This window comes from Thalassophryne amazonica, chromosome 13 (genome assembly GCF_902500255.1).
Source record: "Thalassophryne amazonica chromosome 13, fThaAma1.1, whole genome shotgun sequence".
Classification (NCBI taxonomy): domain Eukaryota; kingdom Metazoa; phylum Chordata; class Actinopteri; order Batrachoidiformes; family Batrachoididae; genus Thalassophryne; species Thalassophryne amazonica.
In genome coordinates this window covers 90,713,683-90,726,617 of record NC_047115.1, presented here as the reverse complement: position 1 = coordinate 90,726,617, position 12,935 = coordinate 90,713,683, and the positions used below count along the sequence as shown (strand labels likewise).

The 12,935-nt window shown below is 42.3% G+C and overlaps 1 protein-coding gene across 1 annotated transcript in view; it reads right to left on the bottom strand.

Annotated features, from left to right (window-relative positions):
• The window catches only part of LOC117523180 (WD repeat-containing protein 11-like), a 378,317-nt gene that overhangs the window by 285,191 nt on the left and 80,191 nt on the right, over window positions 1-12,935 (bottom strand). The window contains 1 exon segment of the mRNA XM_034184623.1: window positions 3,618-3,816. Coding sequence (XP_034040514.1) covers window positions 3,618-3,816 — 199 coding nt within the window.

Genomic DNA, 12,935 nt, shown 5'->3' with positions numbered 1-12,935 from the left:
CAGGATTGTCTTACAGACATAAAGACATGGATGACCTCTAATTTCCTGCTTTTAAACTCAGATAAAACTGAAGTTATTGTACTTGGCCCTACAAATCTTAGAAACATGGTGTCTAACCAGATCCTTACTCTGGATGGCATTACCCTGACCTCTAGTAATACTGTGAGAAATCTTGGAGTCATTTTTGATCAGGATATGTCATTCAAAGCGCATATTAAACAAATATGTAGGACTGCTTTTTTGCATTTACGCAATATCTCTAAAATTAGAAAGGTCTTGTCTCAGAGTGATGCTGAAAAACTAATTCATGCATTTATTTCCTCTAGGCTGGACTATTGTAATTCATTATTATCAGGTTGTCCTAAAAGTTCCCTGAAAAGCCTTCAGTTAATTCAAAATGCTGCAGCTAGAGTACTAACGGGGACTAGAAGGAGAGAGCATATCTCACCCATACTGGCCTCTCGATTGGCTTCCTGTTAATTCTAGAATAGAATTTAAAATTCTTCTTCTTACTTATAAAGGTTTTGAATAATCAGGTCCCATCTTATCTTAGGGACCTCATAGTACCATATCACCCCAATAGAGCGCTTCGCTCTCAGACTGCAGGCTTACTTGTAGTTCCTAGGTTTTGTAAGAGTAGAATGGGAGGCAGAGCCTTCAGCTTTCAGGCTCCTCTCCTGTGGAACCAGCTCCCAATTCGGATCAGGGAGACAGACACCCTCTCTACTTTTAAGATTAGGCTTAAAACTTTCCTTTTTGCTAAAGCTTATAGTTAGGGCTGGATCAGGTGACCCTGAACCATCCCTTAGTTATGCTGCTATAGACGTAGACTGCTGGGGGGTTCCCATGATGCACTGAGTGTTTCTTTCTCTTTTTGCTCTGTATGCACCACTCTGCATTTAATCATTAGTGATTGATCTCTGCTCCCCTCCACAGCATGTCTTTTTCCTGGTTCTCTCCCTCAGCCCCAACCAGTCCCAGCAGAAGACTGCCCCTCCCTGAGCCTGGTTCTGCTGGTGGTTTCTTCCTGTTAAAAGGGAGTTTTTCCTTCCCACTGTCGCCAAGTGCTTGCTCACAGGGGGTCGTTTTGACCGTTGGGGTTTTTACGTAATTATTGTATGGCCTTGCCTTACAATATAAAGCGCCTTGGGGCAACTGTTTGTTGTGATTTGGCGCTATATAAATATAAATAAATAAAATAAATAAATAAATACAAATACAGATGTGTTTGACAGACCCGTTCTGTTCTCCTAAAAAAAAAAAAAAAAAAGTGGGGGTGGGGTGGGGGGTGCTCTTTTAAGTGAGTCGAGACACCACTGCATGTCACTCTGGTGAGAGAGAGAGAAAGTTCTCTAAAGGCCCGGTCACACAGCACTTAATGAAGGGCAACAAAGCCCAAACGAAACAAGAAATCTGGACTTTCGTTGACTTTCGCTGGCATCGTTTAACCTTCCCGCAGCTTCGTTCCTGCAGCTGGCGCTTCGTCAGGATTTTGAAACTGTTGAAAAATTTGAATGAATGACACCGAAAACCTCAATTTGCCCATCTTTCATTTTGCTGTCGTTTCTTTATCGCTTGCTTAGTTTTGGTAACATTAGCGTTTAGTTCAACTTCGCTCGACCAGCTGAATGTTTTCACACAGTGCAGAAGCCGGTTTGTGAGCACTGCTGCTGCCGCTGCGTTCATGTACCATCGGTAATTTGCTTGGATTTTTTATTATCTAGGTGGGGGTCAACTTCACTGGGCTCAGGCACTTTATATAGGCCAGAATGTTTGTGTGGATACAATTAATTATTTTACCAAAAATAAAAATAAAACCACACTCCTGCCACAACCGACTATCGAATTTGAAACAACAAAAAAGTCATGTAATTTCCGACAGCACATGAATGCAGCAGGAGCAGCAGTGATCGCCTCCTGCGTATGCTTATTATTTTTTATTAAATATAACAATATGAGTGTAGGAATGACAATCCAGCCCTTCTGTACATGTGGCAACAGGTAGATGATTCATAAGATTATATAAAGAGCTGTTCTGGAAGGCAGAATTCATGTTGTGGATCAGCACATGGGGAGTCAAAGTGCAGCGTTCACACGGCCAGATCAATTTACTTCTCTGATATATTCAATCATCTTTATACTTATTTTTATTCCCCCTTTTGACAGTTTTCTGTTATAAATAAATATAAATGGCTTAGTAACATAATACAGTGATACAGCAACCTTTTTTCATTTTTGTTTTGTAAAAATGAGGCATCTTACCAATGATGAGCAAGCGCTTCAGTTTTTTTTTTTTTTTTTTGAAATTGGAGCAAGATGGAGTGCGCAGCGCGTCGTCAGAGTGAACCAGACAGTGAGGATTCTGATGATGAAGGAGATGATCCCTCTGTTGTTCTGGACAATCAACTAGAGCAGGTGGATCCACAGATGCGCGCACAGATCTCCACAGTGGGTCGGATCGCCGCTTCTCCTTCCAGCTTCTCCAGGACTCAGGCGCTACAGACACACACTGCTCCAGCAGTGGCTCCAGGCGCATTTCATTTAAAGCGTGGAGATCAACGTTAGCATCAGTTTCATTTTGTTTGTCTTTCGTTTCTTTTGCGCTCTTGATTCACAGGCTATTTGGTGATGGGAAAAGTCAAACGCTCATTCTTCCACCTTTTCTATCCAATTTGTGACTTTTTTACTTTTTTCCCCTTCATTCAGGATTCATCGTATGCCGTGTGACTAAACTTTACCTGTAGTCTGCACCTCTGAACAGTCTCCAGGATGAGTGCGCAGTTTTCAAAGTGGTCTCGGCTCAGACTGTCCCAGGTTGGGCGGCAATATGTTGTGGTTAAATAATAGGTCATGAAACACAGAACGAGTATTCAAACGGGCCCCAGTTTATTCGAATAAGAAACAAAGTGAAGATCTAGATTGACAGCCTGGGCTGGTTTTTAGACTTGGACTTTCACACACAAAACTGCCGATTGATATGATTCTTGAAATGTTTGTTGGCATCACTAACTGATGTCAATCGTTCCGTTATATCATGCTGTCCTTGATTAATAGAAGCACAGTGGGGTCAGGCACATCCTGATATATCATGCTTTCGTGGTAGCTGGCCCCAGACTGTGGAATGAGCTACCTCTTGAGTTACGTACTATTCTTGACCTAGCACTTTTTAAATCTAAGTTAAAGACTTATTTATTTAAACTGGCTTTTAACACTTAGTGGGGAGGTGACATGTTCTGTTATTTTTATGTTCTTTTTTATGTGTTGTTTTAAAATTTTATTTTATATGTGTTTTATTTTTGTAAATTTGTGTTTTTAATGTTAAGCACTTTGGACACCAGTCGGTGCTGTAAAGCGCTTTATAAATAAATGTTGATTGATTGAGTGATTGATATCTGCATCCCAACAGTTTTAGACTGTGTGAACACATACACACACCAGATCCAAACACAGCCTCCTAGGTTTGGACATTCATCAACACTCTGTGCATATATGAAGATTCAATGACAAACTCATGCACACTGGTACAGCTGTTTGGATTTGGGTCTTGGTTCTGCACACTAAAAAGCACTGATTCAGATTGTTTTAATTCATTCCTTTTTGAGTGCAGGACTGTGTACCTGGGATTGGTGGAGGCCTTGCCTGTGTGGGCTTTCAGCTCCCACAGCATGACCCTGCCATCACTGACCATCAGCGCAGCATTGTTTTCATTGACGGGGCAAATAATCATGCGATATGGGCGAACCGTCTTCGTGACACGAATGGCATCACATTGAGAACGCAGGTCGTAAACAAGCTCCTGAACATTCTGCTCTGGGTCTGACAGCAAAGATGACAAACACACAGAAGAAGACAATGAGACGAGGTCAGTGACAGCTGGGCACAGCGATGCAGCCTGATCCTGTTTAACATTCAAGTAGGTTGTACAATGTAAAGCACATAATATTTCTGAAAACTGTCTTGATCGAGGTCCCTAATGTGCTGAGAAGCTAATTTCAGTTAAAGACCTTACTAACTCAGTATCACTTACAGGGAATTAAAACTGAGACAGCTCACTATCACCCATCATGTTTCAGACAATCAAGCTACAGATTCCAACACGTACCAATGCTATTTTCTTCTTATTTCTCTAAATAATCAACATGTGGGCTTTTGCCCTTTGTACAAGACCAAATCAGAAAACATTGGTGCAGTATAGAAAAGAAACATCTCCCACAGTGACTCTCACTTTTACTTTGAGTTCTGTTTCACTGTGACAATATGAACCAAAGATATTTCACATTTTATGTGGCCAACTTGATTTAATTTGTTAATCCACATCCATTCTTGCAGTGAAGGCCTGCAACACATTGCAAAAAAAAGTTGGGACACTAAAGCATTTACCACTTTGTAAGATTGTCATTTCTTCTCAAAACACTTAAAAGGCATTTTTTACATTGTGGATACCATGTGATGAACAGTTTCAGGTGTTATTTTGACCTATTTCTCCTATAAATGTTGTGGGCTGGGGTGTTTGGCTGGCTTTGTTTTTGTTTTCTGTTTCTCCCTCCAGGTGGTATGCGTTCAGGACTGAGTGGCTGACGTGTGGCTGAGTATTAGGACCTCACCCTGAACACCTGAGACTTGTTATCACGTGCAGGTCATCAGGACTCACAGCTGTGGTGCATCTGTCTTGATCAGAGCTTGCTGCACTTAAACACTGAATGCACAGTGTGTGATTGCCAGAGACTCGACCTTGTGAGCAGACGTGTGAGATCGACGTCAGGAGAACAATCTCACCATTACGGACGCAGAGACCGCTCCAGGTTTGACGCCACAGTCTGTGAAGGAGGACTGGGTGAGGTCTCACGCTCTTCAGCACACTTCCTGAGGTAATTTGGTTTTGGTGACTTTCATGAAGTAATGACAGTGGATTTGGTGTCCCTCACACCTTGTTATATTGAGCTGTTACGCTATGCTAATCGCCTAATCAGCTTCTGCTGCAGTGGAGATTTGAACTGAGTTGTTCCGTGCCTGCAGGGTGAGAAGCTGAGTTATATTAAAGCCAGGAAGTGTTTGCTGATTGTGTGCACCTTTGAGCTGTGTCTCTCTGTGTGGAGAGTGTTGGACTCACCTCATGATTTCTTCCTTCGCAGACTCGGTTTGTCGCGGCCGCCTGGGGGGTGTCGGCGGTGTCCCTGGGTCTGAACTGCTGTGGCTCCGGACCGTTTGCGCTGCTGAGAGCGCGCCATGTTTCCACCTCACCAGACCGCGGACATTTTTGGTTGTTTATCACTAAACTCACTATGATTATTAAATTCTGTTATCTTTTGAACCGTGCTCTGCTTATTTTATGCTGGGTCCTGTCAAACGCTGGGTCGGTGCTCCGACCGCGTCCGACACATAACAACAAACGTGTCTTAATCCTCTGGGGTCCATGGGCATTTTCTGGATTGCTAACATACTTTCAGTAATTCCTCCTTTAAAGTGATTTCTTTTAGTATAATGCCCAAGAGTTGCCCATCAGAATGTTCTGGACAAGTTCAGCTTTCTGAATGTGAGATATGTATTTGTCTAAAACACTGCACAAAATATATAATTTGGCTGTAAATCTGAAAATATGAAATGTGTTTTTAGAAATTCTTCAAATCTTTAGTGAATACACATTTTTATTCATGTTGACAAACTGTTTGTGTTACAAATGAGTTTACCAAATAATTCAGGTCACAAAGGCAGTGTAACATATGAAAAAGACTTTAAAAGGAGAACTATAACTTTTTTTTTACCCATACTTTCAGAGTTTGGGAGTAACTTTTGGGGAAAATGGGGGCTCTCTCTCCCCCACCAAGGGTCTCGTAGCAGAAAACCAGTCTTGCAACTTCAGGGACACTGACCCGGTATAATTTTAAAGAGAGTCTTGGGTCTTGCAAGAAACAGGAACTGCTTTACAGCATTACAACAACACATCCACACCCCCTATCAAGGCACCTGTGAGCTAGCAGCTAAAACAACAAGCCAATGAAAGCTTTATTTCTTACATGTTCATAATCATGGCAGAACCAACGACAACAGCAAAGAGAAGCAGAGCAAGAGAGAGAGAGAGAGAGAAAGAGAGAGAGAGAGAGAGAGAGAGAGAGAGAGAGAGAGAGAGAGAGAGATCTGTCTGAGCTCAACTCTTCTCTGTGTATTTCTGTGGATTGTCGCTTTCTTGACACGGTTCCACGGATTAGTAAAAAACAAATGCACATGGAGACTGGAAGGTGGGGATAGCAGTGTGTTTTTGTAACACTTTTGTTTGACATATGTACTCTGGAGCTGTAGGGGGAATGCGACAAAAAAAAAAAAAAAAAAAAAAAACAGAAGAAATGGTAAAATCTGACCGAAGTTACTTAGTTCCTCTTTAAAACAATGTATTATATGGCTATGACGATATGCACGCTCTGACTGGCTGATTTCCAGTCTGATATTTTCCCATATCAGACAGTTGCCATGGCAATCGGCAACCTTATTACGATGATGAAGCACTAGCTTCCTTTTCCCTTCCTAACCCTAACCCAACTGTATAACTTACAACGGTGTATCTCTCTGCAATGCTTGCTGGTAATCCAGGTTGGAATGGCCCCAATGTGTCAGTACTGCAGAGGCATGATTATAGCTGGAAAACATGGATATCAACCAATAAAAGCTCAAACACTTCATTATCATCATCTGCAGTGATGACAATTTGTGCTGATGAATCTGTCCAATAAGGAGCATGTGTGTACCCCTCCCTTTATGACTGGGTGCGACGTCAGCAGGGTGTTATCACTTTCACAACAAACGATGGCTGGTGAAGTGTGATGTTATTTTGGGGCTTTAGTGGTGTTAGCCCAAGGAAAAGTTTTTGTTTTAGACGGTGGCTGATGACTAGAGTGAGGGGATGTTGGATGACGTGAGGAATACTGGAAGTCCAACCAGACTTGTTTATTGTGAGACTACTGCTCTGTGTGTGTGTGTGTGTGTGTGTGTGTGTGTGTGTGTGTGTGTGTGTGTGTGTGTGTGTGTGTGTGTGTGTGTGTGTGTGTGTGTGTGACATAAAGTGTAATTACATTATGAAAAAGCATAGATGCTCACTTCTGTACAGAAGATCCTATAATCTGCTTACAAAAGATAGAAAAGTTAAAGACCAGGCTCCCAGTCAGCTGAAGGTGCTTGTCACACTAATTTTGCTCATAGTGATGGCAGTGAGATAAATCGGGGGTTAAATCTATTATTTTGTACAGTAATGATCTGACTGTCACAGTGCTGTTTGTGGTTGACAGAAAACAGTGTATGGAGCTTTTAAATTTGCACACTTTGAAGTAGAACCAATCCATGATGCCCCTATCGACCCCTATCTACTTTTATTTTGTGCATTTGAACAATGAAGTTTTGTCTCTAATCTCAATTATTTTGTCATGATTGTCTCAGGGAACCTGTATGCAAAACTGTTTAAATATGACAAGATTTGCAGTATTATTTGAAAAATATCCGTTATGATTGTTCCTGTTATATGGCAACTTTTCTGTTCTGAAGATCTGCACACCCGCATTTTCTTTAAAATGAGGCATATGTTTATTACAAATGGATTAAACTGTATATCCAGCTCCTTTTTATTACTTAGAGTTAATAAGACATGAAAAACACTATTTTGTGATTTGCTGATGTATGCATTAAATTTTATCACATCCTCAGGACAAAGCCTGGGCGAGGAGTAGTTACAAAATTATCTGTTTTTCCGTTAAAAAAAAAACAGCACACTGTTGGACTCACTGCCTCAACATTGCAGTTTTAGGGTATAAATATACTACAGTGCTCACAGAGTGCTCTTGTTCAGTGTTGTAAATGTGCTGCATGACTGCGCTAAAATTAGCAAACTTGTGCGATTTCTGAAGTGTTAAGATAATGATTGTACATTGTGATTATTTTACTTTTCATGTTATTGTTTGACCTTCTAAACACTATAGAATTAGAATAATGAATGGCGTCATTCCACACACTCCAATACACTAGGTGGCAGCATGCATCTCTAAAGGGCCTGTCACACCTTGATGATGTGATCTAGCCAGCCTATGCTGATTTATGAATACGCTGGCTACGTTGAATAAGTTATGCAGCTGTCAAACCATGAAGATTTAGACAGCGTAATCAGACGTTTCAAAATCGCTGTCAATATGCCATTATATTGTAGCTGACACATTCAGTGGTCAGCTGGAACATGTTAAATACATCTACAAATATCAATATGTGCTTGAGATAAGTTCAATATAAGTTACACATAGGTTCAAAGCATGTTACTTACGGGTTAGAAATATGTTTTGGGTACACTGGATATTATCTCGACAAATTTCGACTTATGAGTAGCTTACAAGTAACGCATGTCAACAACTTACGGCCCACATATGCGGGACGTAGGAGACATACGCTGGCATGCGTCAAAAATATTGTGTATACACAATACTTTTCAACAACATCTCTGTACTACAACGTATAGCAGTGTGATCTTAACTTACACAAAATCATTCAGACTGTTGCTGGCAGGCTTGAACACATCCCAGACCATTTTTCTAAACATGCCTGAAGATCCTCCACAACTTCACTGCTCCACAGTTGTGATTTTCACTACAGGTTTGCAGAGCTTTAGTTTCTGCCTGTAGGTAGGAATCAGGTGGACCATGGCAGTGATCCAGAATTCTGTCCTCCTTGGTCGGACATTTAATAAGCTGTCTGAAGTTAGCAAGTTTGTGGGAGAAATTACCTTTGTTTAAATCAGACAGGACAATCACTAAAGAGTCCAGATTAGTTCACTCCACATGCAGTATCTGGTTGGTGAGTGTGCATTGTGCCTTGTGCATGTTAGCCGATCGTGGGATATAAACACTGACCAGAATGAATGAGGAGAACTCACGGGGCGAGTAGAACAGTTTTATAACTGAAGAACTTGTAAGCAATTTTAATTCTTCATGCGTGGATATTCTTGATTCTGTTGCACCTTTTAGACTAAGGCGCTCAAAGAACCATGGCTTGACTCCACATGCGCTCTCCGGCGCTCATGCCAGTGTGCTGAGAGAAAGTGTAAAAAAGATAAGCTCCAAGTTTCTAAAGAAGTTCTTCATGAAAGTCTGTCTGCCAGAGTGCTCTTAAGGCTGCTCAAATGGTATATTTTTCCAACATGTTTCTTTTAATAGTCACAAGCCTCGGGTTCTTTTTAACATTTTTAACTCTCTTGTAAATCTCTGTGACAACTCCCTAGTAGTACCCTCACTCTCACGTCTGTGAGAGTTTTCTAAAAAATTTATTGGAAAAAAAAAAAAATCTGCTCTTTGGCCATCTGCCTTCTCTTCTGCAGGTCCTGGCAGTGATATCACAGTTCCTTCTTTACATGCTGTTTTTGATCAGTTTGAGCCTGTATCCCAACACTCACTGGCCAACGTAGTTAAGCATCTGCGACCTACTAACTTTCCCTTGAACAACCTTCCCTCCTGTGTTTTAAAGAGGTATTCAGTACGGTGGGCTCTAATATTCTTTTATTTATTAATTCCTGCCATAGCACCAGATTTGTTCCAGCTGCTCTCAAACATGACATTGGGCAGCCTGTCATCAAAAACAAAAATATGGACCCCTTTGTGCTGTCTAACTTCAGGCCTATCCCTAAACTGCCATTTTTGTCCAAACGTTTTGAGAAAGTGGTTCTTATTCAGATCCAATCATTTCTGGAGGCCAATGATATCTATCAAAAGTTTCAGTCTGGTTTTAAACCATGCCATAGCACTGAGACAACACTGCTGAGACTTTTTAATGATTTAATGGTAACCATTGGCTCAGGAAACCCTGCATTGCTAGTGCTCCTTGATTTGATTTAAATTTCAATTTATTTTCATTTATATAGCGCCAAATCACAACAAAGTTGCCTGAAGGCGCTTTACACAAGTAAGGTCTAACCTTACCAACCCCCAGAGCAATCACCCAGGCAACAGTGGTAAGGAAAAACTCCCTCTGATGATTTGAAGAAGAAACCTCAAGTAGACCAGACCCAAAGGGGTTACTCTTTGACAGCTGCTTTTGACAGTGTGGATCATGTGATCCCACTAGCATGACTGGAACAGTGGATGGGCATTACAGGCTCGGCTCTCTCACGGTTCCAGTCCTACTTGACTGACCAGAGTTTTTCTGTGCAGCTATGTGAATTCACATCAACCTCAGCCCCTCTCGCCTCTGGGGTCTCCCAAGGCTCCATCCCCAAGCCACTTCTTTTCCTGCTGTATATGCTACCATTATGGTTGGACATATCATGCCATGGCCAAGGGGCTGCACAAAATCATCGGCCAAGGTTCAACGTAGCCAAATGGCGCGATCGAGGCAGCCTTCACAACAGTGGCCAAATGATGGGAAATGGCTTGTAAGTGCCCATTTGACCCACTCTCGACTGGAGTAGGCTGGAACCCATGTGCCACCCAACACCACTCATGGGACACTTAGAGAAGGTGGGGCCATTCACACAGCCAGCATGAACATAGAGAGCAGGCGACCACCTTCGAGCTGGCTGCGTGAATGGCCCTGCATTTTCCAAGTCTCTCCGCAAGTGTGCCGTGTCTCCCCAAGCAACACAAATGGCAAGCAAGTGTGCCCCCCCCCCCAGCAACACAAATGGTGTGTGTGTGTGTGTGTGTGTGTCCCCACACACACACACCATGACCCAACATTGTCAAGGAGGCCAACGGTGGCTGGAACGTGATCACTGTCCAGTGCAGCGCACACATCTGGACGGCTGTCCTGTCCATGCTGGAACTGCTGACCGCTGTGTCATCGCAACTCACAGCCGGGGAACATGCCATGAAGAACATCACGCCACCACGATGCCCGTGTGGGCAGGCTCTCATAATGGGAAAAATTACAAACAAACAAGATCACCTTTGGATCGCCCCCAGCAACTTCACACTGGCTGGGCCATCTGAAATTATCCATGAGATTCTTGAGATCAGCCGGCTAGCGAGGCAAATGTCAGGTCCACCACGTAAGTTAAGTGTTAAGGTGAGAGTGAGTCGCTGGCCGGCCGGCAGTCAGCTATTATTTATTATTTATTTTTCCACTGTTCGTTTCTGTCATGTGGACTTATGTGGTGGACATGACATTAGCCTGACTGGCTGGCTGATCAAAACCTTCACACTGTACCACGCGTGCTGAGACATGGCTGGTGGCGATCTAAAGGTGATCTTGTTTGTTTCAATGTCCACCTCGTCATGAGGGCCTGCCACACATGTGCATCACAGGGGCGTGTCACCGGCGAGCCACAGCAACTGGCCACTGTGTCATAGCTACTCACAGCTGGAGAACACATATCATGCCATGAAGAACATCACCTCTCAACATGCCACCGCGATGCACATGTGTCGGCATGCTCTCATCACATGGTAATAAATAAAAACACATATCACCTTTGCAACATGTTCAGCAGGGCCTCAGTACACACTGGACACCATCAGCAAGGTTGCCCTCTGTGAAAATATCCGTCTGATCATGTCAACGCCGGCAAGCCAAATGTCATGTCCTCCACGCGAGTTATAGTCCACATGACGCGGTGTCCTTTGGCACCGCGTGCTGGACATGCGGAGGCAGCTGATGTGTTCATGAAATGAGCGCATAAGTTCATTCATGTCAGTTTATTAATTCCTTGTTTACGTCCATGGCCATGGTACATGAACATGAAGGAACAGAAGGATGATAATGCTTGTATTATCTGTTCTTTATAACAGGAATTAAATATTTTACCAGACAAAGCGAAACCCATTTGTTTTGTCATTTCCAACGCAGACCATCAAGTCATCAGGCATAAATTACACAGCATTACCAATAACATGATTGTCTTACATTTAAACAGTATATTCATTCAGTATATTCATTCATGTTCTGTGCTCTCTCATTATTTTGGCCTTAAACATTTTCTTCAATTTATGTTCATTTGTCCTACATTTAATTACTGCCGCTGCTGTGTGAGTGGAATGTGGTATCACACCTCTCACATGGTCGCAATGTGTTCGCGCGTGTGCACATGATCATGCACAAAACTGTTGATGCGGGATCGTACACGGTTGTCCCACAGTCTGTCCCTCCTGACAGCAGGTGGAATTTTTCAATGTTTGCTAATTTGGTTTTTTCAGCTTTTTCGTCCGATTTCTGCCTCTTTCGCCCAACTTCATGTTAAGTGTGAAGGGGCCATAAGTCCTGGCTGACTGCAATTTTTTTTGTGAATTTAAATGAAAACAAGACTGAAATCATAATGTTTGGATGTGGTCCATGTGGAATTTTCTGCTGGCCTTCTGGGCCCCCTTACACCAAACATCCGGTCATCAATGAAAAATTTTGGTGTAATATTTGATGACAGGCTGAAATTCGATTGCCAGGTTAATTCGGTTGTGAAAAACAGCTTTTTTCATTTGAGGACTTTATCAAAAGTAAAAGGCAAGCTTTGCCATATATCCCTTGTCGTAGCATCACTGCACTGGCTCCCGGTTGCGTTTAGAATAGATTTTTAAATGTTATTATTTGTTTTTAAAGCACTTAATGGCCTAGCCCCCAGGACTTGCTTGAGCTCCTTCATGACTACACTCCTGCCAGAGCACTGAGATCTGCGAATCAACTGCTCCTGGCCACCCCAAAAATGAGCCTAAAAGCTGAAGGTGACAGAGCCTTTGTGGCAGCGCCCCCTAAGCTCTGGAACAACCTGCTCTAGCACATCCGCTTTGTGGGATCCAGCGAGGTTTTTAAATCTTCTATAAAGACTTGCTTCTTCTCCCTAGCTTTTAATCAAGTTTAATTAAGCTTCTGGCAAAATTTTAATTTAATTTTAATTAATGTTTTTCTATTTTATTTTATTCTACAACCCCTGGCAAAAATTATGGAATCACCGGCCTCAGAGGATGTTCATTCAGTTGCTTAATTTT